Below are 27,824 nucleotides of genomic sequence, written 5' to 3'. Positions count from 1 at the left end.
TGCAAACTCCACACAGACAGTTGCCTGAGACAGGAATTGGCGGGTCCCTGGCACTAGGAGGCAGCAGTGCTAAGACTGAGCCACCGTGTCGCGCCTATTATAATAAATTCTGCAGTCACCGAAGGTTTTGTTAGTTATAATCGTTGCCACCTTTATCACAAAATCCTTCTGCATTTCTCCAACTTGCGGGGACAGATTTTCTCTTTAACTCTATCTTCATCAACAAGACGTCTTGTGCCTTTGTTTCAAATTAACTTAAATTTTCTACTGTGTTCTTCTTGATCCTCTTGATGAATTCTGATATAAAACACAAGAAAACTTGATGCCATTTTCTCAGATACTCAATGTGATCACATAATATTTTGAAGCAGTGGAGTAGGGAAGATTTAGTGCGATCAGGTAGATTAGTAAAGCTATTCAATTTTCTTTTTGTGAGAAAAGTTGAACAGTTTCATTCTTCAATACATCTACAGGACTTTGGTTAGGCCACATTTGGAGTACTGTGTGCAGTTCTGGTCGCCTCACTTTAGGAAAGATGTGGAAGCTTTGGAGAGGGTGCAGAGAAGATTTACCAGGATGTTGCCTGGAATGGAGAATAGGACGTACGAGGATAGGTTGAGAGTGCTAGGCCTTTTCTCGTTGGAACGGTGAAGGATGAGGGGTGACTTGATAGAGGTTTATAAGATGATCAGAGGAATAGATAGAGTAGACAGTCAGAAACTTTTTTCCCGGGAACAACAGAGTGTTACAAGGGGACATAAATATAAGGTGAAGGGTGGAAGGTATAGGGGAGATGTCAGGAGTGGTGGGGGCATGGAATGTGCTGCCTGTGGGAGTGGTAGAATCAGAATCTTTGGTGACCTTTAAGCGGCAATTGGATAGGTACATGGATGGGTGCTTCAGCTAGGACAAATGTTCGGCACAACATCATGGGCCGAAGGGCCTGTTCTGTGCTGTATTGTTCTATGTTCTCTGTACACCTACTTTGACCATTCCAATTTCCTCCACTGCATGAGAGAAAATCAAAGTCCTTTTGCCTTCCTTCCACCTCCCCAATTGAGCTACACAAGTGGCCCAATTATGATGATGAGCACTATCACAATACAGAGCACACAATACATTACCTTTACTTCAACAGTCTTCAAATAATTATATCACTGTGCACTGAGAAAAGAAAAACTAATTATGAGAGTGACAGATGAGTTATTTATTCATGGAACACAAACTGACAGGTACATATTCTTTCACATACAGATGCACTCATCCATTCATATAGTCGAAGCTGTCAGGGATAGACTGATAATTGCACAAACACATCCACATTACAGAAACAGACAGGTACGTTTTGATAACACACACATTCTCGGAGCAGAATCTCACAGGTATACACTGATAACTACATTCTTACATTCACCTAATGGGGCAGATTGATAACTAAAATCACATTGATATAGCAAAAGCTGACAGGTAGAGACGGATAATGACACTCATATTCACACAGCAGAATCTGACAGGGGCAGATAGATAATTGGACAGTCATCTTCACATCACAGAAACTGTAAGTATAAACATTTGGGCATATTCTCATTGGAGTTTTGAAGAACAATGTGTAACCTTTTAGTAGAAGAGAAAATGATCTAAAAGGAGTTGACAAAGTATGTAGATGGTGGGTGAACGTCACTGCTCATTAGAGAATCCGGGGTAATGAGGCAGTTTGAACAGGAAGCCTTCTGTCTAATATGAAAATGTAAAACATTCTGCCCTTGTTCTATTCCACAGGGAGCAGATTGGGTTGGTTTATCAGCTTAACTTCAACTCAGGTAGCTATATATCTTTCACGATACATAAGGGAGTCTTTGGTTATGGACAATAAACATAAAAATGGGGTTAAAAACAATTGTGATTCTTTTCTTATGACAGAACACAGGCAAATAAAAATGCCACAAACATTTCATTTTCCTTATGGTCTTCTGCTTTGAGACATTTAAACTGACTCAAGCCTGAAAGAAATTAATAACTCTCGTGTATACCTTACAACAGCATGGCAGAAATAGGAGACATCATTCACCTTCCACTTTATCTGTAACGTACTGATATGTATGTGTTCACAGATCACACACTGACAGGTTCAATTTCAAATGACCATGACATACCAGGGATGGAGTAAAAAAAGATTGCTTGGTTCTTTTCTTGAGGTTTCACACATGAGATGCAATTCACACACACCAACGTGTGCAAACAGTAAAAGTTTAATAGAGTTTGTACAAGTTAGGTGACTCCTCTGATACTCTTTCCAGGCGTGAAAAGTCGAGTCAGAAGAGAGACCCCAAACAAAGAAAATACATTTCCTCTCTACAGGTCAGTTGACAATGTTTACAGATACTCTGGCCACTCCCCATAGTCACATGCCACTGAAGACAACCCCCAGCCTCACAGCCACATATTACCCCAGGTACTATGGTAGGATGAGATCATCCTCGGAGATAATGCAAATGCTAATGCCCTAATCCTGGGAATCATAATGCAGAAGATTTCCTGACCCAGTGATTCCCAAGGACAACATAGGTGTGATGTATCCAAACTTCGGAGTGGCTCTGAAAATGAGTTCTGGTCCTGCTTCTGCCTCAGACAACGTAGGTGTGATGGGCCTCAGCATTGGGGGGGGATGATCAAGCAAGCGAGACTGATTGGAGATTTATGATGTTCAAGTCCCAGTCATTTCAGTGACTCCATAAGATCTTCCTGTACTAGTCGTTTTGAGATTTCTGTCTGCAAACCCTCCCTTTCTAACAGCCTGTTAATGAGAATGGCGAGTGACATGGAGGGGAGCTTGCAGGTGGTAATGTTCCCGGGTAACTACTGCTCTTATTCTTCTAGATGGTGAAGGTGTGGGTTTGAAATGTGTTGTCGAAAAGATTTAATAATACAGATTAACAGCATATCCAAATCCTCTGATCATTTGTGAACTTTCTTGTGCCTCCACAGACTGGAATACTGAGTGAATTCTTTCCCACACTCAGAACATATGAATGACTTCTTCCTAGTATGACCGAATTTGTGTGCCTGTCGGATAGATGAATATCTGAATCGCTTCCCACACTTGGAGCATTTGAATGGCTTTTCCCCTGTGTGGTTACATTGGTGTCTCACAAGGGCTGATGACACAGTGAATTCTTTTCCACAATCAGAGCAGGGAAATGGCCTCTCCCCAGTGTGAACTCGTTGGTGCATGCGCAGGCTGGATACCTGCGTGAATACTTTCCCACACTCCAAGCAGGTAGGTGGCCTCTTCCCTGTGTGAACTTGCTGGTGAGTCAACAGGGTGAAATACTCACAGAACGTCTTGTCACACTCAGAGCAGGTGAATGGTCTCTTTGTAGTGGCATCACGCTGGTGTATCCGCAAGGCAGACGAATCAAGGAATCCCTTCCCACATTCGGTGCAGGTGAACGGCCTCTCCCTGTAGTGACCACTTCGATGAAACTCCAGAGTTGACAGGGATTGGAATCCATTCCCACAGTCATCACATTTCCATGGTTTCTCCATATTAAGGGTGGCCTTGTGTCTCTGTAAGTTCCTGCTATGAATGATGTGATGTTTCTTTCGGGTTTGAGACTTTTTGAAGGTTTATCAATTCAATGGAAGACTCGCAGTTGGTAAGTATGTCTCAGTTCTTTTCCAGCCAAATTGTTGTTTCAAATCTTTTGAACCAGAGAGACAGACATTCTTGATCTATGGTTTACAGTCAATGATATTTAAATGCCAGTTATTTCAGTGAACCTATAAGATCTTCAAGTGTTGGTTGTTTTGAGATTGCTGTCTGAAATTCTTCCCTTTCTAACATCCTGAAAGAAAGTTATAAAAGTCGTCACTATTCGGTTCGAAATTCAGAACAATCAAATCTGAGTGATCATCATTTCTTGGCCTGGACAGATTCTGTCCCTCCCTGGGTTCATTTCCTTTCTCTTTCAGTTGCTGCAAATAGATCATTTCAGACTAGAACTTTAAAAAGAAGAAACTGGGTGAAAAGGTTTACTCACAGATATGGGAGCAAGGAGGAATTGTCAGTCTGAGTAAAGCTCCATCTTCATTCAGACAAAGACAAACACCAACACCAGCTTTTGCTGGGTAGGACGGAGCAGCTTTCCAAACTCATGGTTGCATGTTCGCGCTCAGACAATAGGGCGCTCTGATTGGTCGGAGGTCCAGATTGCTTCCGGTTCTCCAGTGCTTTCCATTGGTCACTTTGGCGCTTTTGATGGCGCTAGGAGGGAAGACGGAAGCACGAGCGACAGCATCGTTTGTGTGCTTTTTGCCAGGAGACAAGAGGCTGCGATGATAACTGACCAATGACATTGAAGGAGCTGTCCCCGCCCCAAAGTTGTTTATGCAAATGCTCAGTAAACGCTTTGTCGTGTCAGAGCGGGAACCTGTCACATGACCAGCAGCAACATGGATTGTGGGAGTTGTAGTCCCCATGAAGCTACTGGTGCCCTGTTTCCGGGAATTGGATGAAAAGTATGGGTCGGAACCTGGTGGGAACAGGAGTCCTGAAACGTTAATTCTGCTTTCTGTTCACAGATGCTGCCAGACTTGCTGAGCTTTTCTAACAATTCCTGTTTTTGTTTCTCATTTACACCGGCCGCATTTTTGGCGGCTTTTATGAGGACTTCGAGAGCTGGGTGGCAGCTTTTGGGGGAGCAGCGAAATAGGTGACTGTGACAGTGAATACCAGAAGCATCTTCAGGGAAGGAGATTTGGGCTAATAGCAAAGAGATCGTCAGATGAATTAGCAGTCCAAACTTAGACAATGAGGGAATATGCGGGATATAGTGATTAATATACATAGACTGGGAAGTGTATTCAGACCATGTAGAATAATGTGTTTGGAATGTCCAGCCTGTACTTATAAAACCATATTATTCTTCTTGAGCAGTGACTGTGCATCAAGGATGATTCTTTTTCTATGCGTCCTGGGACTATTGAGTCGTTTAATGCTGAATCCGCAAGTACTGCCCATGTGGGGCAGATGATATTTGCTGAAGCCAGTGTGGGTGTGATGGGTACATTTTCACATGATTCTTCCAGTGATAACCTTTGTTTTCCATCTGGGGATATTTCAGATACTCAAAATTGTTGTCTTCTTCAATGATACTTCTTTGCCAAATTGCATGTTTGGGGGCATTACATTTTTGTTTTTAAGAGAAAATGTGGAGTCATACTGAACACTGCTTGCTGTGTCAGACGTGCAATTGATGTGATCTGCCTACTGTAGTTGATTGTGCACAAGCAGTGCCTCAGTTCAAAACTCTTCAGTCTGATCTGCATTTTAATAACCACTTTCCTGGAGGTCATTCAAGAGGGGAGAGCAAAAAGGCAAGTGGTAGTTGTAGGGGACTCTTTAACTGGGAGTATTGACAGCATCCTTTGTAAGCAGGATTGAGAGTACTGCACAGTGTATTGCCTTCCCCATACCAGGGTGAGCAAATCTCGGGCCACCTTGAAAGGATATTTAAGTGGGAGAACAAGGATCCAATTAGTCTGGTTCACATTTATATAAACTTCATAGGCAAAGTGAGGACGAATGACCTGTTTGGGGATTATTAAGTACGGGGAACAAACTTAAGGAACAGGTCCTCAAGGGTTATAATCTCCAGATTACTACATGAGCCATGTGCAAATTGGTTTAGGTAAAAGAAAATTAGGGAATTAAACACATTCCTAAAAGAGTAGTGTGGGAACGAGGGGCTCCGTTTCTTGGGGCATTGGCATCAGTTTTGGAACAGGAGGGATCTGTACTATTGGGACGGTCTCCACCTGAAATGATCTGGAACCAGTGTTCTCGTGAAAAGGAGAAATGAGGTGATCACTAGGACTTTAGTGATGGAGGGTGGGTTGTGGGGGGGGGGAGCGACAGGAAGTATCATGGTAAATAGAAAGGAAAGCAGCAGATTAGCGTGTGTGCAGAAAGGTTTAACTACATCCAAGACTATGAAAGACGTTAAAAGGAAGGACAAGTCAGGAGGTATTAGTGGAAATTAGTAGAATTCAAAAAGGTGTAAAAAATGAGCATAAAGGCACTTTACCTAAATGCTCGTGGCATTCAAAACAAGGTAGATCAGTTCATTGTGAATTAGTATGATTTAGAAGCTATTATGGAACAGGATCGCAAGATGGTCAGGTCTGGGAGTCAAATATCCAGGGCTTATCAGACTGTTTGGAAGGACAGACAGAAAGGGAAGGGGGTGGTGTAACTCTGATATTTAAGGATGATATTAGAGCTATGGTGAAATAGGTTCCATGAAGAATAAGGTTTCATCCATTTGAGTGACAAATAGAAACGCAAAGAAAAATAAGTCACTATGTGGCGAAGTCTATACGGCACCAAATAACATCACACTGGGGAGGGAAGTGAACATAGAAATAACTAATTCCTGTAAAAATGGTTTGGTAATTATCATGGGGGACTTTAAACTACATGTCAATTGGTGAAACCACGTTGGTGAATAGAGTCTTGAGGAGGAGTTCATTGAATGTATCCACAATGGTTTTCTTGAACAGTATGTAATGGAACTGACGAGGGACTAAACTACTCTAGATCTGGTCCTGTGTAATAAGACGGGATTAATTAAAGATGTCATAGTTAAAGATCCTATTGGAAGGAGTGATCACAGTATGGTTGAATTTAGAATACAGATGGAAAGAAAGATAAAAATCCAATACCAGAGTCCTGTGCTCAAACAAGGGAGACTACAATAGGATGACGGAGGAGTTAGCAGACTTTATAGTGGGGCAATTGCTGAACAGTGGAGGACTTTCAAAGGAATTTTCCAAGGTGCTCCACAACAGTATACACCACTGAAAACGAGGTTAATCTGTCATGGGTGACTAAGGAAGTAAGTGAGGCTCTCAAGTTACAAGAGAAGGCACACAAAGTGGCAAAGAGCAGTGGGAAGCTAGAGGATTGGGAAAACTTTAAAGGTCATCAGAAAAGCACAAAAAAACTATAAAGAAAGTAAGATAGAGTATGAGATTAAAGTAGCTCAGAATATAAAAACAGACAGCAAAAATTTCTTCAAATATATAAAGTGAAGAAGACTAGCTAAGGTTAACATTGGTCTTTTAGAGGGTAAGAAGGGGGATTTCACATTGAGATAATGAGGAATTGGCCGAAGCATTGAACAGGTATTTTGTGTTAATATTCTCAGTGCAAGATACAACTACCATACCAGTATTTGACAAGGAGACGAAGGGAGGTGTCATGGAGTCCTACAGCACAGCGACAGGCCTTTTAGCCCAAGTTCTTCAATGCCAACAAAAAGGTCCATCCAATCACATTTCCCTGTAATTGGCCCATATCCTTCTAATCATTTCCTGTCCATGTACTTGTCTAAACGCCTTTTAAATATTGCTAATGTATCTTCCTCAACCACTTCTGCTGTCATCTCATTCCATGTGCATACCACCCTCTGTACAAAAACATTGCTCCTCCAGTTCCCTTTTATTCTTTCTCCTCTGATGCCCTCTGATCCTCCATTCCCCAACCTTGGGAAAAAGACTCAGTGCATTCACCCAACCTGTTCCTCTCATAATCTTATACAGTTCTATAAAATCCCCCCTCAGTCTCCTATGCTCTAAAGAGTGAAGTCCTAGTTTGTCTACGTATAACTCAGACCACTGAGTCCTGGCAGCATCATTGTAAATTTCTTCTGCACTCTTTCCAGTTTAGGAACATTCTTTCTATAACAAGGTGACCAAAACTGAACAGACTACTCCAAGTGCGGCCTCACCAATGTCCTGTGCAACTGCAACATAACTTCCCAACTTCGATACTCAATGCCCTGACTAATGAAGGCCAGTATGCCAAAAGCCTTCTTCACTGCTGTCTACCTATTACTCCACTTTGACAGAACTGTGAACTTGAACTCCAAGTTCCCTCTGTTCCACTACACTCCTTAAGGCTTTATGATTCACCATGAAACTCCGACCTTGATTTGTCTTTCCAAAATACAAGACCTCACACACACACACAAAGGTATGCTGACTATTCCATATCAAACCCTATCTTTCCAAATGCATGTAAATCATATCTCTCAGAATTTTCAAGTAGTTTACCTACCACAGATTAAATCTTACTGATCTGTATTTCCCAGGTTTTTCTTTGCAGCCATTGTTGAATAATAATTGGCCAATTACAGGGAAATGGGATTGGATGGACATTTTTGTTGGCATAGAACAGTTTGGGCTAAAGGGCCTGCCTCTATGCTGTAGGACTCTATAACATCTCCCTTTGTCTCCTTGTCAGTTACTGGCATGGTACTGGTATCTTGTACTGTGAACACTAACACAATAACATTTGTCACCCTCCACTCTTCTCTGACCTCACCCATGGCTAACAATGATGCAAAATTATCAGCCAGGTCCCCCCGCAATTTCTCCTCCAGCCTGTTGCAGTGAGGACCCAGAAATAATTATCACAAAAAAGGTCAATGTTGGACAAACTAACGGATATAAGGGCAGACCAGTCTCCTGGCCCTAACGGATTGCATCCGAGGGGACTAAAAGAAATGGCACTCTTGGTAATTTTCTAAACTTAGCTGGACTCTGGGGCAGTTCCAGCAGATTGGAAAACAGCAAATGTGGTACCACTGTTTAAGAAGCGAGGTAGAGAAAAAATGAGGAATTATAGGACAGTTAGGTTAACATATGTAGTGGGCAAGATGCTCGAGTCTACTGTCAAGAAGAAATAGCAAAGCATCTCGATAGAAATTGTCCCATTTGGCAGGCACAACAGGTCATGCTTAATTAATCTTTTGGAATTCCATGAAGCCATTATAATTGCACTGAATAATGTGGACCCAGTAGATGTGATATATCTAGATTTCCAAAAGGCATTCAACAAGGTGTCAAGCAAAAGGCTGCTGCATAAGATGAAGGTGTTACAGGCAATCCACTAGCATGAATAGAGGATTGGTTAATGAACAGAAAGCAAAGAATGGGGATAATTGAATGCTTTTCTGGTTGGCAATCGATGATAGTGGTGTGCCTCAGGGATCATTGAGTCATAGAGATGTACAGCAAGGAAACAGATCCTTCAGTCCAACTCATCCATGCTGACCAGATATCCCAACCCAAACTAGTTCAACCTGCCAGCACCCAGCCCATATCCCTACAAATCCTTCCTATTCATGCACCCATCCAGATGCCTTTAAAATGTTGCAATTGTACTAGCCTCCACCACTTCCTCTGGCAGCTCATTCGACACATGCACCACCCTCTGTGTGAAAAGATTGCCCCTAGGTCTCTTCATGTCTTTCCACTCTCACCCTAAACCTATGCCCTCTAGTTCTGACCTCCCCCACCTCAGGGAAAAGACCTTGTCTATTTACCCTATCAATGCCCCTCATGATTTTCTAGACCTCTACAAGGTCACTCCTCAGCCTCCAATGCTTCAGGGAAAAATAGTCCTAGCTTATTCATCCTCTCCCTATAGCTCAAATCCTCCAACCTTGGCAACATCCTTGTAAATCTTTCGTGAACCCTTTCAAGTTTCAGAACATCTTTCCGATAGGAAGGAGACCAGAATTGCATGCCATATTCCAAAAGTGGCCTCACCAATGTCCTGTACAGTCGCAATATGACCTCCCAACTCCTGTACTCAATACTCTGAACAATAAAGGAAAGCATATCAAATACCTTCTTCACTATCCTATCTACCTGTGACTCTGCTTTCAAGGAGCTATGAACCTGCACTCCAAGGTCTCTTTGTTCAGCAGTACTCCCTCGGATCAGAACATTAAGTGTATAAGTCCTGCTAAGATTTGCTTTCCCAAAATGCAGCATTTATCTAAGTTAAACCCCATCTGCCACTCTTCAGCCTATTGGACCAGTGTTGGGACCACAATTGTTTACAATTTGCTCAGATGGTGTGGAGTTGAGGACCACATGTAGTGTTTTAAAGTTTGCAGATAACAAATGTTTACGGGCATATAGATCGTTCAAGTGAGTGTGTGAAGTTCTGGCAGATGGAGTAAAATGTTGGGAAATGTGAAGTCATCCATTTTAGTAGCAATAATAGTAAAAAGGACTGTTATTTGAATGGTAAAATTTGCAATAAATTGCTGTGCAGAGACACTTTGGTGTCCTTGTGCATAAATTGCAGAAGGCTGGTCTGCGGGTGCAACAGGTAAATACTAAGGCAATGGGCAGCACAGTTGCTCAGTGGCTAGCACTGCTGCCTCACAGCACCAGGGTCCCAGGTTCAATTCCAGCCTCGGGCAACTGTCTGTGTGGAGTTTGCACATTCTCACGTGTCTGTGTGGGTTTCCTCCCACAGGGCAGGTGAATTGGCTATGCTAAATTGCCCACAGTGTTCGGTGCATTAGTCAGAGGGAAAGGGGTCAGGGTGGGTTACTCTTTGGAGGGTCGGTGTGGACTGGTTTGGCCAAAGGGCCTATTTCCACACCATAGGGAATCTAATCTAATCTTAAAAAATGGTATATTGTCCTTTATTGGTAGAGGGATCGAGTTTAAAAGTGGAGAGGATATGTTACGGCTATGTAGGGTGCTGGTGAGGTCACACCGAGAGTACTGCGTGCAGTTTTGGTCTTTTTACTTGAGAAAGGAGATACTGGCACTAAAGGGAAGGTTCACTAGGTTCCTGAGTTGAGGGGATTGCTTTCTGAGGAGAGACTGAGTAGACTGGGATTATATTTGTTAGAATTTAGAAGAATGGGGGGGGGGGGGAGGGGAGAAATCTTACAGTAATATATAAAATCATAAAGGGAATAGATGAGATTGAAGCAGGGAGAATGTTTCCACTGGCGAGTGGAACTAGAACAAGAGGGTATTGCTTCAAAATTAGGGGGACTGAAGTGAGAAGGAATTTCTTCACCCAGAGGGTTGTGAATTTGTAGAATTCCCTGCAGTAGTTGAGGTTTCCTCACTGAATGCTTTTAAAGCTAAGATAATGTTTTTAAAGAGTAAAGGAATTCAGGGTTATGGTGAGAGGCTGGGTAAGTAGAGCTGAGGCTGGGAAAAGATCAGCCATGATCTTATTGAATGGCGGAGCGGGCTGAAAGGGCCAGATGACCGACTCTTACTCCGGGTTCTAATGTTTGTAATTCTTACTGGTCAATCACCCCAAACCTAGAACATCACTGCAGGAGTTTCTCAGGTTAGTACCCTTGGCCCAATCGCTCTGAGCTGCCTCGATGACTTTACGTTTGAATGAAAGTCCAAGTTGGTACTCTGATTACACAATATGTAGCACCATTTGAGACTCCTCAGGCACACAAGCAATCTCTGTCTTAACACTGTAAAAGAAGATCAGTCACATGGAACACGTTTTGTGTAACAGGACATCTTAAGATCCTTCAGCAGAGTTTGCAAAATAAACATTGGGCACCGACACATTGAATGGTATTCTCTTGAATGATGAAAATTTTGATTGTAGGGCAAGTTTCACATATGAGGAATAGCTGAGGATCCTGGGATTGTATTCATTGGAGTTTAGAAGATTAAGGGGAGATCTAATAGAAACTTACAAAGATAATACATGGCTTGGAAAGGGTGGATGGTAGGAAATTGTTTCCTTAGGCGAGGAGACTAGGACCCATGGACACAGCCTTAGAATTAGAGGGGGTAAATTCAGAACAGAAATGCGAAGACATTTCTTCAGCCAAAGAGTGGTGGGCCTGTGGAATTCATTGCCGTGGAGTGCAGTGGAGGCCGGGATGCTAAATGTCTTCAAGGCAGAGATTGATAAATTCTTGATGTCACAAGGAATTAAGGGCTACGGGGAGAATGTGGGTAAGTGGAGTTGAAATGCCCATCAGCCATGATTGAATGGTGGAGTGGACTCAATGGGCCGAATGGCCTTACTTCCACTCCTATGTCTTATGGTCTTAAGTTTTGAACAAATATTCACAAGGAGAGAGGCAGACTGGTTGAAGGATGGAATATCAGAACGCCCTGCTCAGGCAAGATTATAATGGAGTATTGACAATCAGAGATGCTAAAGAGGGCAGAATGAGTGGAATGCAGGTACCTCAGAGTGAGGAAGTGCAGGCAACAGAGGCAGGGAGCAACACAGCCCAATATGCAGATATCACAGAGTTATGGACTGGATATCAGTGATCAAGAGGGACGTTTGCAATTTTTAACTGGAGCAAATTTCTGCTCATGGAGGCAGTAGCTTAGTGATATTATCTGAATACTATTAAACTAGGGATCCAGGTAATGTTTGGGGGGGATCTGGTTTTGATATCCACTATGACAGATGATGGAATTTGAATTCAATAAAAATCTGGAATTAAAAGGCTAACAATGACCTGGTTGAGTGTTGGAAAATCCCACCTGGTACACTGAAGTCCTTTAAAAGAAAGAAACCCTGTCCATACCCAGTCTGCTGTACGTGATTCTAGATCCACAGCAATGTGGTTGGCACTTAACTGCCCTGGATGAGCGAGTGATGCCCACATCCTGTGACTTAATAAGTCAGTAAAACATCCAGTGCTGTAGAATACACAGTCTGATAATTTAGCAACAGTGGAATAACGGAGACATTGAGTTGTCTGATGAGGTAGAATTGGGTAATGTCAGCAGAGGTGTGAAAACGAATACCATGCCTTTGGATGAGCTCACCTCATGGTGTCGTGTGGTTGAGAACAGCAGGATCCAGGGATAGGCTCCTCCCTTGGGGGTTACCAAGTTCTAGGTTTTTTGAAAGGAAAGGGAGTTTGGAAACAAGGCCATGTTGGTTTTCACTGGATGATGATGGTGGAATTAAAGTGACAGGGACCTTACCAGATGAGAGCAAGAACTGGTAACAATATCAGGGAATGGGAGGAGGTTGGATGTTTGTCCAGGAAGTGGAAAAATGGTCAAGAGATGAGAAGTTGGTTCTCATGGACAGGAGGAGCTCCCAAGGTAGGAGAGGAGCTGGAGGAAGTTGAATATTAAGGACGCAGACAAGGTGGAACTTCAGAGACAGTTTCAGAGAAAGGAGGGACATGGAAGAGACAGCTGCTCAGATTATCTCAATCTGAATGACAAAGAAGCTCCGTGAGCTCTGTACAAGATGGAAGAGAGAGAAAGGGAAACTTTTCAAAAGGAAGTGCAAAGGACATTAGAAAGCGTTAGCAAACTGGGTGTTTCCCACAAATTTGATATAATTGACCTTTAATAAACACCTGTAACCAAGCTAGAATTTTCACAAGGTCAATTGAAAAAGACTGCAATGAATCAAATTGGATGCTGGATGTGATCAACAGCAAATTCCAACTCCTTCACTTATGGAAGTTACTTTGGCAGTTATGTAGTTAACTGATGCATGCTCGGGATCATATTACAGGGCTCCAGTAACAGATAATGATAGTGTATTGTGATAGGTTAGCTGAATCACTGGTTCATGAGTTTATGCTGAAGACAATGAGGTTATAATCTGATAGGTTACGTATGATACAGGGAACCAGTGTGGCAGACGGTGATTAGTTTAGAAAGATAAAGCGAGCCAGCATGATTGGCTATGCTAATGTTATCCAATAAGCCCGGGAAGAACAACACCACATAGGACAAACAGGAAGACAGCTAATGATCCGCATCCATGAACACCAACTAGCCACGAAACGACACGACCAGCTATCCTTAGTAGCCACACACGCAGATGACAAGCAACATGAATTCGACTGGGACAACACTACTATTATAGGACAAGCCAAACAGAGAACAGCCAGGGTATTCCTAGAGGCATGGCACTCATCCACAAATTCAATCAATAAGCACATCGACCTGGACCCAATATACCGACCACTGCAGCGGACAGCTGGAACTGACAACCGGAAGCGGCAGATTCAAACCCCTACAAATGCAGGAGGAAAGATCACAGAAGCGCTTCACAGGAGGCTCCCAAGCACTGAGGATGTCACCTAGACAGGGGACGAAACGTCTGCAACACAAATTCCCAGCTCGGTGAACAGAACCACAGCAACGAGCACCCGAGCTACAAATCTTCTCACAGACTTTGAACTGTGTGTTTAACACAAAGTGCATTTATTTCATTGTCATCCAGAAGAGTCATCCCTTTAACTGAGCTGGAGTTCATTAACTTCAGTAGAAACCTGCCACAGATGACATCATTCAGTTATCAACTACAAAAATAATTAAGTTCTTTGACATAGCTCCATATCAGGTGGGACTTGAAACAAAATGTTCTGGCTGAGACTATGAAGCAGGGAGATGTTCACAGTAAAAACCAGGCACTGTCATTTCTCATGAATACGCTGGTGTTTCAGCAGCTTGGATTTCACAATGAATCTCTTCCCACAGTCAGTACAGCCTCTAACTTCAGAGAAATCGCCAGTGTTTTAACAGGTTGGATTTATGAGACAATCCTTTCCTGTTGTGTGAGCAGGTGAATGATCTCTCCCCAGTGTGGATCTGCTGGTGTTTAATGAGGTTGGACGACGGCTTGAAACCACACCCACAGTGAGAGTACATGAAGGGTCTTTCGTCACAGTGAGGATGTTGTTGGGATATCAGTGCCCCAGAGTTTTTAAAGCACCTCCTACATTCTAAGCATTTCAAAGGTCTGTTTTCTTTGTGAACTTGCTGGGGTTTCAGCAAGGTGGATGATCGAGTGAATCCTTTCCCAGACAGGGCAGATGATCTGCTGAAGACTTGTCCACATGTACAACACACGTACGGTTTCTCCCCCACTGTGAACGGTGCTTTTTTAATGCAAAACCCAATGATATTCAGACGACAATAAACTCGGCAGCTTGGTCAGATTGGGAAGTGATGCCTGGTTTTAAGTCTCCTCATTGCAAATCATCTTCTTCCAATACCCTGTGAAATTCATTGAAAACAAAAGGCAAATCAAGTGAGAACCCAGAAAAAGAAGATGTTTAACACCATCAGATGCAACTCAACCCAGCAAGTCTGCTGTCACCATTCAGTGAGATCAGAGCTGATCCAATAATCTTCAGCTCAATTTTCCTGCCTTATGCCCCCACCCTTGAATTCCTTACTAATTGAAAATCTATTTATCTCAGCCTTGGACACACTGAGCAGCACAGCCTTTACAGGCCACTGCAGTATTCAGTACCCAAAGAGAAGGAATTCCTCCACATCTGTTTTTAATAGGTGATTCCTTACTCTGAGATTATGTCCTCAAGTCCTCAATTCTCAAATAAGTAGTAACAATCTACCAGAATCTACAATATCAAGCTCCTCAGAATCTTTCCATAAGGTCTTGTCTCATTCTTCTGAACTTCAATGAGTACAGAAGCAGTCTGCTCAAACTCATCTCCTGAGAAATTCCTCCCATATCCAGGATTAATCTACTGACTGTCTAATCTATGGACTGCCTTTCCCAAAACAAGGGACAAAAGCTATTGACAGGATTCCAAATGTGATCTCACTCGTGTCTTGTACAGTTTTAGCAAAACTTCCATTTTTCTACCCATTCCCTTTAAATAAAAGCCAACTTGACTATTTCCCTTCCTGAATACCCACTGAACCTGAATGCTAGTTTTTCATCTTTCAAGCAGAAGGACCCACAGTTCTGTGCTGCAGTTTTCCCCTTGTTAAATAATATTCACCTCTCCTCGTCTTCCTGCCAAAATGCATATATTTTCCCACATTATATGCCACAGCTCTGGAAGGACTAGAATGAGAGGAGTTTTATCAACCATACCTTGAGCACAACCAGCCACTTTCACCACCATGAAGGACCGGGGAGCATGTGTATGTGACCAGCACTCCCTTGGAGATCCCTCCAACTCGCACAACGTCCCAACATCCAGTGCTGGATGAATAGACATTGCCTCCAACTTAATCAAGAACTTGGGAGCAGAGTCTGTTCGAGAGAGATGTGAGGAATGACTTCAACATGAAAAGAGTGGAAAAGGTTGTTAGTTTTCAGTCTGAGACAGATAAACCTTTGTTCAATAAAGGTAGTCAGGGATATGGGCCAAAGGCTGAACTCCACGCAGCAGCCATGAGTTCATTCAATAGTAGAACACCTGAAAGGCCTACTTCTGATCCTTTGTTCACTGAAAGCTGCTGGCTTCAGTCCCTGTTACAAAACTTCCAAACTCCAACTGTATCGCCCCCTCAGGTAACTATCTGGACCAGGCTCTTCCCAACATTAAGGGAATATTGCACTTGGAGATTAGCTTTGAACCACAGACCCACATCCTCACCGTGACATTCTATTTCCATTTCAGTAACGTGGCCTGACTCCAACACAGTTTCAGCTCCAGGTGCTGAAAATCTCATCCAGTCCTTTGCAACCTCGAGACTGAATGACCCTAACACACTCCTGATCCACCTCCCACTTTCAACCTCCCTGTAATCTTGAGCTCATCCAACACCCCGCTGCCCATGTATTCGCTCACACTGGGTTTTGTTCCCCTCACCCTGAGCTCACTGACCTGAAGAGGTCGCAAGTTGAGGAAAAGCAACATTTTAACAAATTTCTTGTCCTTTTTTTTCAAATCCTTCTATGATAGTGCTCATTTCCATCTCTCATCTCTGCCAGCCACGCAATCTTTCAAGATATCTGCACTTACTTAATTTTGGCTTCTTGAGCATGGTCAATTAATCTCCCCAACAACAGTGGATGTTCTTTCAGCATGAAATGTTTAAAAATCAAGTTCAGCACCAAGTCATTGAAATGGAGGGGGCCAGACCAGGCGAGGTGTTGTAACTGCATGATGTCAGAGCTGGTGGACCCAATAGTGGTTCATAGCTACTGCAACCATAACAAGTGTTGGTTGAGGGATTCCAGCTCAGATTGTTGAGCTGAAGTCTGAGTTCCGAACACTTCCACACACCAGGGAGGGATCGGAGTTACCTGGATGCTCTGTTTCAGGAGGCATTAGATTAACTACCTCAAATCGATCAGTGGTCAGGGACAGAAGGGTGTGACTATAGTGAGGCAGGCAGAAGGAAGCAGAGGGTAGTGCTAAATGAGCCTCAGCCCATCAGCTTGTCGATCAGGTTTGAGATTCTTGCTCCCTTTGTGGATGAGAGTGGGGTCTGTAGGGAGAATGAGCAAACTGACCACAGCACTGTGGGAGAGGGAGCGATTCAAGAGGAAGGAGAAAAGAGAAATGCAAGTGTAATCGGAAACAGTGTAGTCAGGGGAATAGAGACTCTTCCCTGTTGCCAGAATCGAGAGTCCCGAAGGCAGATTTGCCTGCCTGGTGCCTGGCTTCACAATAGTCATCTGGGCTGCAGAGGAACGATCCAGTTGTCGATATAGACAGAAGGAGGGAAGAAGGTCTGCTGAAGGGATAAATTAAAAAACAGAATAAAAAATCTCTAGATTACTACTCGAGCCACAACGTCAGCAAGATTATAACAGTAAGATATGTGGGGCTGAACGACTGGTGTAGGAGAAAGGGGAGGTTTGAATTCACTGGAGATTGGAGACAGTACTGGGGAAGGATGGAACTGTTCCGATGGGACAGGCTACATGTGAATGATGCTGGGATCAGAGTCCTGGAGAATGGCATAACCAGGGCCTACATATTGGACTTTAAACTAAAACATGGTGGTTGTTTTTCAGCTGCGTGGAAAATTGTGGAAAAGTCAAAATGGGGAAGTGCTCAGCACAGGTTAAAGTTTCCACAACAAGAAATAGGACAGAAAGTACGGACAGGATCAGGAATCAGCAGATAAGGGGACACCTATGAGAAGAGGGACAATTAATGCAGGGCTGAGGGACTTGTAACTAAATACACACGGTCTACAGAACAAGGTAAATCAGCTGCTACGCCAGACTGAACTTGGCATTCACAATGTTGTAGGTATCAGAGAAAAGGTTGCAGGGGGTTCAGGACTGGTAACTAATTATCCAAGCTATCGAAAAGGCAATGGGCAGAGTCAGAGGGGTTGCCTTGTTAGCAAGAAATAAAATTAAATTGACAGCAAGAAGCAAAATAGAGTCAGAAGGTGTAGAATCCATAGTGTAGAGATCAAGACCCTCAAAGGGAAAAAGACCCCGAAGGAACTTGCGTACAAGCCATTAGCCATTGTCAGGATGTGGGGGAGAAAATACATCAGGAGACTATAAAAACATGTAAGGAACTGTTGCAATAATCATTGGGGACTTCAATATGCAGGTGGACTGGGAAAGACAGGTTGGTAGCGGTTCTCAAGCAAACGTGGAATTATCTCAGAAATGTTTTGTTTGGAGCAGTTTGTGGAAGAGCACACTCAGGAACAGGCGATTCTGGATTTAGTAAGGTGTAACGAGGGAGACTTGATTAGGGAGCTCAAAGTGAAGGAACTCCTAGGAGGCAGTGGCCATAACATAATAGAGTTCACCCTGCAGCTTGAGAGGGAGAAGATTGAATCAGAGGTAACAGGATGACAATTTGCTAAAGGTAACTACAAAGACATGTGGGTGGGGCTGGACAGAGTTGATTGGAAGGGAGAGCCAACCAGTGAAGACAGTGGATCAGCGATGGCAGGAGTTTCTGGGTTAATTCAGGAGACATTGCAGAAATTCATCCCAAGGAAGAAGAAAAATACTAAGGGGAGGATGAGACAACCCTGGTTGACAGGGGAAGTCCGGGAGAGCATAAAGGCAACACAAGCAGCATATAGTGTGGTAAAGATTAGTGGAAGCCAGAAGATTGGGAAATCTTTGAAAAACATAAATAACTTTAAGAAAAGGTGGGGACGGGGAAAGAGGTGAAATATGAGAGTAAGCGCGCTACAAATACAGAAGAGGGCTGCAGGCAATTTTCTTGGATATCTAAGCGGTTACGAAGAGACAAGAGTGGACATTGGACAGCTTGAAAACAATGCTGGAAAAGTAGTAATGGGGAACCACAGCATGGCAGAGGATCTGAAGAGGTACTTTCCATCAGTTTTTAACAGTGGAAGACACCAGAAACCGACCAGAACTTCAAGGGGATCTTGGGGACAGAAGTGAGTGCATTGGCCATTGGTAAGGGGAAGACGCAAAGTCGAAGGCGGATAAATCACCAAGACCGGATGGACTACACTCCAGATAACTGAAGGAGACAGCGGAGTAGATTGGAGAGGCATTGGTGATGATCTTTCAGAAAGCACTGGAGTCAGGCAGGGTCCCAGATGACTGGAAAATGGCTAATGCAACACGTGTTTAAGAAAGGGAGGCAGAGGCAGGAAACTATAGGCTACGTAGCTAGAATGTAGTCATTCCTAAGGTTTGAGAATCCCTTGTTTAGAATGAGGCTGCAGAGTACTTGAAAGTGCATAGTAAAATAGGGCAGAGTCAGCACGGCTTTGTTAAGGAGCGATCTTCCCTGATAAATCTGTTCAAATTCTTTGAGGAAGTAACAAGCAAGTTAGACAACACAGAGCCAGTGGGTGTAATCGATTTGCATTTCCAGAAGGCCTTTGATAAGGTACCACACAGCAGGCTGCTAAACAAGGTAAAGGCAGAGAATTGGCTGCTTGGCAGAAGGCAGAGAGTCAGGATAAAAGGGTCTTTTACAGAATGGCAGCCGGTGACTCATGGACTTCCACAGGGGTCAGTGTTGGGACCACAACTACTCATGTTATGCCTTAATAATCTGGACGAAGGAACTGAGGATATTCTTACACGTTTGCACATGGGACAGATGTTGGTGGAGGGGCAGGTAGTGCTGAGGAGGTGCGGAGGGTGTAGAAGGATTTGGACAGGCTGCAAGAGTGGACAAAGAAGTGACAGATGGAATACAATGTGGGAAATTGTGAGGTTCTGCACTCTGGTAGAAGGAATAAAGATGTTGATAACATTCTGAACAGGGAAAGGCATCAGAAATCTCAAAAGCAAGGGACCTTGGGAGTCCTAGTTCAGGAATTCTCTTAAGGTAAACTGGCAGGTTCAGAAGGCAGTTTGGAAGGCAAATGCCATTTTAACATTTATTTCAAGGAGGTTACAATACAAGAGCAGAGATGTACTGCTGAGGCTCTATCAGCTCTGGTCAGACTGCATTTGGAATATTGTGAGCAGCTTTGGGCCCGTTATCTCGGGAAGGGTGTACTTGTGTTGGAGGGAGCCCAGCATATATTTACAAGAAAGACCTCAGGATGATGGACTTGTCTGAAAAACAGCAATTGAGGATAACTCTGGGTCTGTATTCAGTAGATTATAGAAGTACGAGGGGGATATAGGAAGGATAGAAAGGCAGTTAAAAGAGAAGGTGGAGTGGTGTTTTTGATTAAGGAAAACATTGCTGCTCTAACTAGAGAAAATATTTCTGAGAAAGACCATCCAGTGAAAATATCTGGGTTAAAATAAGAAGGGGATAATCACCATGATGGGACTGTACTATAGGCCCAACAGTCGGAAGGAAACTGAGGAACAAATATACACAGATTTCAGATATATGTAAGAATATAAAGGCTGTAATAGTCGGTTTTTACAAACATTGTCTGGAAGTACCATTGTGTTAAAGTCTTGGATGGGGAAGAGACTTTTAAAATTCGAAGAAAATTTCTTAATCAACATGTAAATGTTCTGAGAGAAGGAGCTTCATGTTCCAGGATACAAATGCTACAGGAAGCTTAGAAAGTGGGGGCGAGAGAGGAGGGGAGTGGCAGTTTTGATAAGGGATAGCATTACTACTGTACTTAGGGACGATATTCCTGGGAATATATCCAGGAAGTTATTTGGATGGTACTGAGAAATAAGAAAGGGATGGTCATCTTATTGGGATTGCATTATAGTCTCTCTGATAGTCATCAAGAAATTCAGAAACAAATTTGTAAGGAGATTTCAGTTCTCTGTAAGAATAATACGGTGGTTATGGTAGGGGATTTTAACATTCCAAATGTAGACAGGGACTGCTGTAGTGTTAAGGGTTTAGAAGGAGAGGAATTTATTAAGTGTGTACAAGGAAAGTTTCTGATTTAGTATGTGGATGTTCCTGCTAGAGAAGATGCAAAATTTGACCTCGTCCTGGGAAATAAGGCAAAGCAGGTGATTGAGGTGTCTGTGGGGGAGCAGTTTGGAGCCAGCAACCATAAATCTGTTTGTTTTTAAATAGTGATGGAAAATGACAGACCGGATCTAAAAGCTGAAGTTCGAAATTGGAGGAAGGCTAATTTTGACAGCATTAGACAAGAACTTTCAAAAGCTGAATGGGGGCAGATGTTTGGAGGTAAAGTGAACGCTGGGAAATGGGAAGCCTTCAAACTGCGATAACAAGAGTCCAGAGTTAGTATATTCCTGTTTGGGTGAAAGGAAAGGCTGGTAGGTGTAGGGAATGTGGGATGACGAGAGAAATTGAGGTTTTGGTTAAGAAAAAATGAAGCATATGTCAGGTATAGACAGAAGAAATTGAGTGAATCCTCAGAGTATAAAGATCATAGGAGTATCCTTAAGAGAGAAATCCTGAGGGCAAAAAGGGGACATGAGATAGCTTTGGCAAATAGAAGAAAGGAGAATGCAAAGAGTTTTTAGAAATAGATTAAGGACAAAACAGTCACTCGGGAGAGAATAGGGCCTCTCAAAGATCAGCAAGGCACCTGATGCGTGGAGCCGTAGGAGATGGGGAAGATACTAAATGAGTATTTTGCATCAGTGTTCACTGTGAAGGAGGACATGGAAGATAATAGAATGTGGGAAAATAGATAGCGACATGTTGAAAAATGTCCATATTACAGAGGAGAAAGTGCCGGATGTCTTGAAATGCATAAAAGTGGATAAATCCTCAAGACCTGATCAGATGCACCCTCGGATTCTGTAGGAAGGTAGGGAAGTGATTGCTGGGCACCTTGCTGAGATATTTTTATCATTGATAGTCGCAGGTGAGGTGCTGGATGACTGGAAGATTGTTAACGTGGTGTCACTATTTAAGAAAGGTGGTAAGGAAAAGCCAGGGAACTGTAGACCAGTGAGTCTGATATTGGTGGTGGGCAAAATGTTGGAGAAAATCCTGAGAGACAGGATTGACATGCATTTGGTAAGGCAAGGACTGCTTTGGGATAGTCAGCATGGCTTTGTGCATCGGAAAACATGTCATGAATTTGAATGAGTTGTTTTGAAGAAGTAACAAAGGACTGATGAGGTCAGAGTGGTGGCTGTGACCTATATGGCCTTCAGTAAGGTGTTCGAAGAGGTTCATCATGGGAGATTGTGTACCAAGGTTAGATTTCATGGTACTTGCTCGATGGTAGAAGATGGGGGTGGTGGTGGAGGAGAGCTGCTTTTCAGACTGGAGGGCTGTGACCAGTGGTGTGCCACCAGTATCAGTGTTGGATCCACTACTTTTCATCATTTATGTGAATGATTTGGATTTGAACATAGCAGGTATAGTTAATAAGTTTGCAGATGACACCAAAATTGGACAGCAAAGAAGGTTCCTTCAAAGTACAACAAGGTCTTGATCAGATGGGCCAATGGGCTGAGGAGTGGGAGATGGAGTTTTATTCAAATAAATCTGGGGTGCTATATTTTGGAAAGGCAAATCAGGGCAGGACTTGTACACTTAATGGTAAGATCGTGGGGAGTGTTGCTGAACAAAGAGACCTTGGAATGCAGGTTCATAGCTCTTTGAAAGTGGAGTCACAAGTAGATAGGACAGTGAAGAAGGCATTTTGTACGTTTTCTTCATTGGTAAGTGTTGATTCGGTCAACTGGGTACCACCCAGTACCCTTCCACCGACACCCTCCTTCGACTGACCGAACTGGTCCTCACCCTGAACAACTTTTCTTTCCAATCCTCCCACTTTTTCCAAACAAAAGGAGTAGCCATGGGCACCCGCATGGGCCCCAGCTATGCCTGCCTCTTCGTAGGGTGTGTGGAACAATCCATCTTCCGCAACTACACTGGCCCCACCCCCCATCTTTTCCTTCGCTACATAGATGACTGTATCGGCGCTACCTCGTGCTCCCACGAGGAGGTTGAACAGTTCATCCACTACACTAACACCTTCCACCCCGACCTCAAATTCAGTCTCGGACTCCTCCCTCCCCTTCCTAGACCTTTCTGTTTCTATCTCAGGCGACAAACCAACCGACTCCCACAGCTACCTGGACTACACCTCCTCCCATCCTGCCCCCTGTAAAAACGCCATCCCATTCTCCCAATTCCTTCGTCTCCGCCGCATCTGCTCCCAGGAGGACCAGTTCAAAATACGTACAACACAGATGGCCTCCTTCTTCAAGGAACGCAATTTCCCCCCCGACGTGGTCGACGGTGCCCTCCACCGCATCTCCTCCACTTCCCGCTCCTCCGCCCTTGAGCCCCGCCCCTCCAACCGCCACCAGGACAGAACCCCACTGGTCCTCACCTACCACCCCACCAATCTCCATGTACAGCGCATCATCCGCCGTCACTTCCGCCACCTCCAAACAGACCCCAGCACCAAGGATATATTTCCCTCCCCTCCCCTATCAGCTTTCCGTAGAGACCACTCCCTCCGCGACTCCCTTGTCAGATCCACACCCCCCACCGACCCAACCTCCACTCCCGGCACCTTCCCTTGCAACCGCAGGAGGTGCAACACTTGCGCCCACACCTCCCCCCTCACTTCTCTCCAAGGCCCCAAAGGAAACTTCCATATCCGCCACAGATTCACCTGCACCTCCACCCACATCATCTACTGCATCCGCTGCAGCCGGTGTGGCCTCCTCGAGATTGGGGAGACAGGCCGCCTACTTGCGGAGCGATTCAGAGAGCACCTCTGGGCCACCCGGACGAACCAACCCAACCACCCTGTAGCACAGCATTTCAACTCCCCCTCCCACTCCACCGAGGATATGCAGGTCATTGGACTCATCCACCTCCAAACCACAACAACGCGACGGTCGGAGGAGGAGCGTCTTATCTTCCGACTGGGAACCCTCCAACCACAGGGGATGAACTTGGACTTCACCAGTTTCTTCATCCCCCCTCCCCCCACCTTGTCTCAGCCGAATCCCTCCAGCCCGGCACCGCCTTCCTGACCTGCAGTCTTCTTCTTGACCTCTCCGCCTCCATCCTACTCCGACCTATCACCCTCACCTTGACCTCTTTCCACCTATCACATTTCCAACGCCCCTCCTCCAAGTCCCTCCTCCCTACCTTTTATCTTCTCCTGCTGAACACTCTCTGCTCATTCCTGAAGAATGGCCTGTGCCCGAAACGTCGAATCTCCTGTTCCCTGGATGCTGCCTGACCTGCTGTGCTGTTCCAGCAATAAAGTTTCAACAATCATTGGTAAGTGCATCGAGTATAGGAGTTGGGAGGTCATGTTGTGGCTGTGCAGGTAATTGCTGAGGCTAGTTTTGGAATAGTGCATGCAATACTGGTCTCTTTCGTATTGGAAGGATATTGTGAAATGTTGAAGGGTTCAGAAAAGATTTACAAGGAATTTGTCAGGGTTGGACGATTTGAGCTTTAGAGTGAGGCTGAACACAGAGAGGTTTATAAAATCATGAGGGACAATGTCTCTTCCCTGAGTTGGGGGAGTACAAAACTAGAGGCATAGGTTTAAGGTAAATGGGGAAAAATTTTAAATGGATCTAAGCGGCAACTTTTTCACGCATAAGATGGTATGAGTAAGGAATGAGCTGCCAGAGGAAGTGGAGGAAGCTGGTACAATTACAACATTTAAAAGGCATCTGGATGGGTCCATGAATAGGAAGGTTCAAAGGGATATGGGTCAAGTGCTGGCAAATGGGACTAGATTAGTTTCTGACATCTGGTTGGCATGGATGAGTAGGACCAAAGAGTCTGCTTCAGTGCTGTACGTCTCGATGACTCAATGGCTGTGAATGATAACATTTCTTGGAAATCAGGTGATGTGAATTGAGAATGGAGAGGGATAAAAAAAGTTATAATTACTTGGTGGTATTTGACTATTCTTGTGAAAACCTTTCTCTAGAAATTGAGTTCCATGTGTATCTAATTCAACTGCTCTGTGACTGTGGAAAGTATGTTTTTCAGTCTGACAGCGATAACATACCTGCTGTTTGTTAGAAGGAACTGATCACACTTGGCTTCGTACCGAGGGGATGTTACATTGTCTTGCTCCTTAATGTAATTGTCTGGAAGAAGAGAGAAGAGACATCCCCTGTAAGTCAACATTAAGTGAGTTTGACAGTATCAAACCTTTCAATGTAATATTCATTTTATAATCATGAGGCTGTGTTTCTTTCAAGTCAGCATTTCAAAAAGAACTACAGGTCTGACATGAGTTGCTCTTTGTCTGGTGATTGTAACAAAAGAAATCTATACCAATTCACTGAGAACCAGCTACTAACCAATATCTCTACAGCTCCACAATGGGGCTACCCAATACAAGTTTGTATAGGGACTTGAGAGTTTCCTTATCAATCCATACCTGTCAGTTCCTGCGAGGTGAACGTGGGAGTACGGCTGTCAACCTATACCTGTCAGTATAGGCCGTGCAAATGTGAGAGTTAATATAGTTATCAATCTCTCCCTGTCACTCTCTGCAATGTCCAAAATGTATTTTACGAGAGAGTGACAGGGACAGATTGATAACTACATTCATACATTCACATAGTATAAACTGACAGGTATAGATTGATAACTGAACTCATATCCACATAGTAGAAACTGGCAGAGACTGATTGATAATACATTTTAAATAAATAGGATCAGTCCCTATGTGCTTCACTGATGGGGATGTGCGAGTTTACTTATCAATATACCTGTCAGTTTCTGTCGTTGTGAATGTGTGAATTTACTTAACAATCTTTCCCTAACAGTTTCTGCTGTGTATCTGACAGTGTAGTTATCAACCTGAACCTGTCAGTTTCAGCTTTGAGAATGGGTGTGTCATTCTCAGTATCTCCCTGCCAGTTTCTGCTGTATGAATATTAAATGCAGTTATCAATTTGTACCTGTCAATATCTTCTGTGTGAATGGAGATATTGATCTCCACCTGTCAGTTTCAGCTATAATCAATTTCTCAGTGCAATTCTCAAACAGTACCTGTCAGGTTTTGCTATTTGACACCAGAGTGTCATTGTCAATCTGTTTTTACTACATCAGTTTGAGAGAGTCAATACCAATCTGTCCCTGTCAATATGTGACTAGTACAGTTATCATTCTCTATCTGACAATTTCTTCTTTGTCAAAGTGAGAGTGTAATTATCAATCTGTACCTTTCAGACTCTGCTGTGTGAATACATAAATATAGTTATCAATCTATAGCTGTCAGTTTCTGCTCGGTGAATATGTCTGTGTAATTGTCAATTCCTGCCATTTTATGCTATGTGTATGTGTGAGCTGAGCTTTCATCTGTCACTATCAATTTCTGCTTTGTGAAGAAGAGAGTTTAGTTATCAATCCTTCCTGCCAGGTGCTGTAATGTCAGGGTTTGAATGTTTATTCATCTTTTCCTGTCAGGTTATGTGACTGTAGCTATCAACCTGTACCTCTCAGATTCTGTGACATGTGAGCGTAGTTATCTACTTGATTTGATCTGATTTATTATTGTCACATGTACAGAGATACAATGAAAAGTATTGTTTTGAGTGCCTTACAGGCAGATTATATCATACAAAGTGCATTCGAGCAATAGAACAGAATCTGGACACAGTGTTAATGGTACAGAGAGAGAGAATAACATTAAAATTTGAGAGGTCCATTCAAAAGTCTAATAACAGCACAGAATCAATTCTTGAAACTGTTGGACGGTATATTCAAACTTCGGTATTTTCTACCTGACAGATCAGGGTGGAGGAGCACAGAACCGGGGTCAGATGGGTCTTTGATTAAGTTGGTTGCTTTCCCAACACAGGAGGAAGTATAAATGGAGCCTTTGAATGGAAGGCTGCTTTCAGTGATGGGTTGGGCTTTGTTCACAACTGACTGTAATTGCTTGTGCTCTTGGGCAGAACAGTGGCCATACCACACTGTGACACATCCAGATAGGTGGTGCATCGATAAAAATTTGCAGCGTCTTTATAGACACAGTGAATTTCCTTAGCCTCCTGAGGATATCTTCTTGGTGAATATGTTTGGGTAATTGTCAATCTAAGCCTGCCAGTTTCTGCTATGTGAATAGGAGAAGTTAGTTTTTAACAGTCCCTGTCAGGTTTTGCTTTGTGAAAGTTTAGTTAAGTTTAATTAAGAATCCTTCCCAATCAGGGTCCGAATTGTAAATGTGAGTGTATTTATCAATGTTTGCCTGACAAATTTTATTTTGTGAACATGTGAATGTGGTTATCAATTTTCCCTGGTAGTTTCTGCTCTGTGAATATGAAAACGTAGTTATTAATCTCTAAATGAAAACCAAAAGAACTGCAGATGCTGGAAATCAGAAACAAAATCAACTTGCTGGAAAAGCTCAGCAGGTCTGACAGAGTCTGTGGACAGAAATCAAAGTTAAAATTTCCAGTCCAGTAACCCTTCCTGAGAACTGATGGTAGCCAGGAAATGATTAGTTTTTCTGCCGAAGGTAGGGTATGTTGAAGGGTCAGCAGTAACTGGTAGATGGATATAGAATCCAAAGATCATGGTCAGACAAGGAAGGTGACTCACTATTAACAGGGACTGTTCGTGACTGTTGGTGTATAATAGCAGACCTTGTGATAACAAGGCCGGTGTGAGAGGTTCTGGGTAATGACATGGGAAAGCTCTCGCCCTAAAGTTGTAGAAGTCAGTATTGGGTCCAGAAGGCTGTTGTGTTCCCAACCAGAAAATGAGGTACTATTCTTCCAGCTTGCACTGAGCTTTAGCTGGAGCTCTGCAGCAAGCCTGAGGCAGAGATGTTCATCAGGGGAGTGGTGGTGTTGAAGTGGCAGGCAAGTGGAAGCTCAGGGTCTTGTTTTCTGGACAGAATGTCGGTGTTTGGCAAAGTGGACACCCAATCTACACTCA

At 43.5% G+C, this 27,824-nt stretch overlaps 1 protein-coding gene and 2 long non-coding RNA genes across 5 annotated transcripts in view; 1 reads left to right on the top strand and 2 right to left on the bottom strand.

Moving 5' to 3' along the window:
* The window catches only part of LOC148135538 (uncharacterized), a 334,519-nt gene that overhangs the window by 249,354 nt on the left and 57,341 nt on the right, over positions 1–27,824 (top strand). The window lies entirely within an intron of this gene.
* LOC148135544 (uncharacterized) lies at positions 206–4,587 on the bottom strand. The gene is made up of 2 exons (XM_087984768.1): positions 2,154–4,587; positions 206–297 (listed from the first exon to the last, which is right to left on the bottom strand). Exon 1 carries the CDS (start codon positions 3,544–3,546, stop codon positions 2,956–2,958), a length of 591 nt encoding a protein of 196 aa, XP_087840894.1. The 5' UTR covers positions 3,547–4,587; the 3' UTR covers positions 206–297; positions 2,154–2,955.
* LOC148135543 (uncharacterized) overlaps positions 1,125–27,824 on the bottom strand; it is a 31,415-nt gene continuing 4,715 nt past the window's right edge. The window contains exons 3-6 of one of the 3 annotated variants that reach the window (XR_015755173.1): positions 24,937–25,018; positions 15,698–17,292; positions 13,811–14,847; positions 1,125–1,164 (exon numbers count right to left, since the gene is read on the bottom strand). This is a non-coding gene — a long non-coding RNA (uncharacterized LOC148135543). Of the gene's footprint in view, positions 1,165–13,810; positions 14,848–15,697; positions 17,293–24,936; positions 25,019–27,824 lie in introns of those variants that run through there. The other 2 variants (XR_015755172.1, XR_015755174.1) reach the window with 2 other exon arrangements.

Source organism: Chiloscyllium plagiosum, unplaced genomic scaffold (genome assembly GCF_037043375.1).
Source record: "Chiloscyllium plagiosum isolate Xiang-an unplaced genomic scaffold, Cpla_swu_hap1 HiC_scaffold_49, whole genome shotgun sequence".
Lineage (NCBI taxonomy): Eukaryota > Metazoa > Chordata > Chondrichthyes > Orectolobiformes > Hemiscylliidae > Chiloscyllium > Chiloscyllium plagiosum.
Note: the sequence above shows the minus strand (reverse complement) of the source record. Positions and strands in the feature narration are given on the sequence as shown.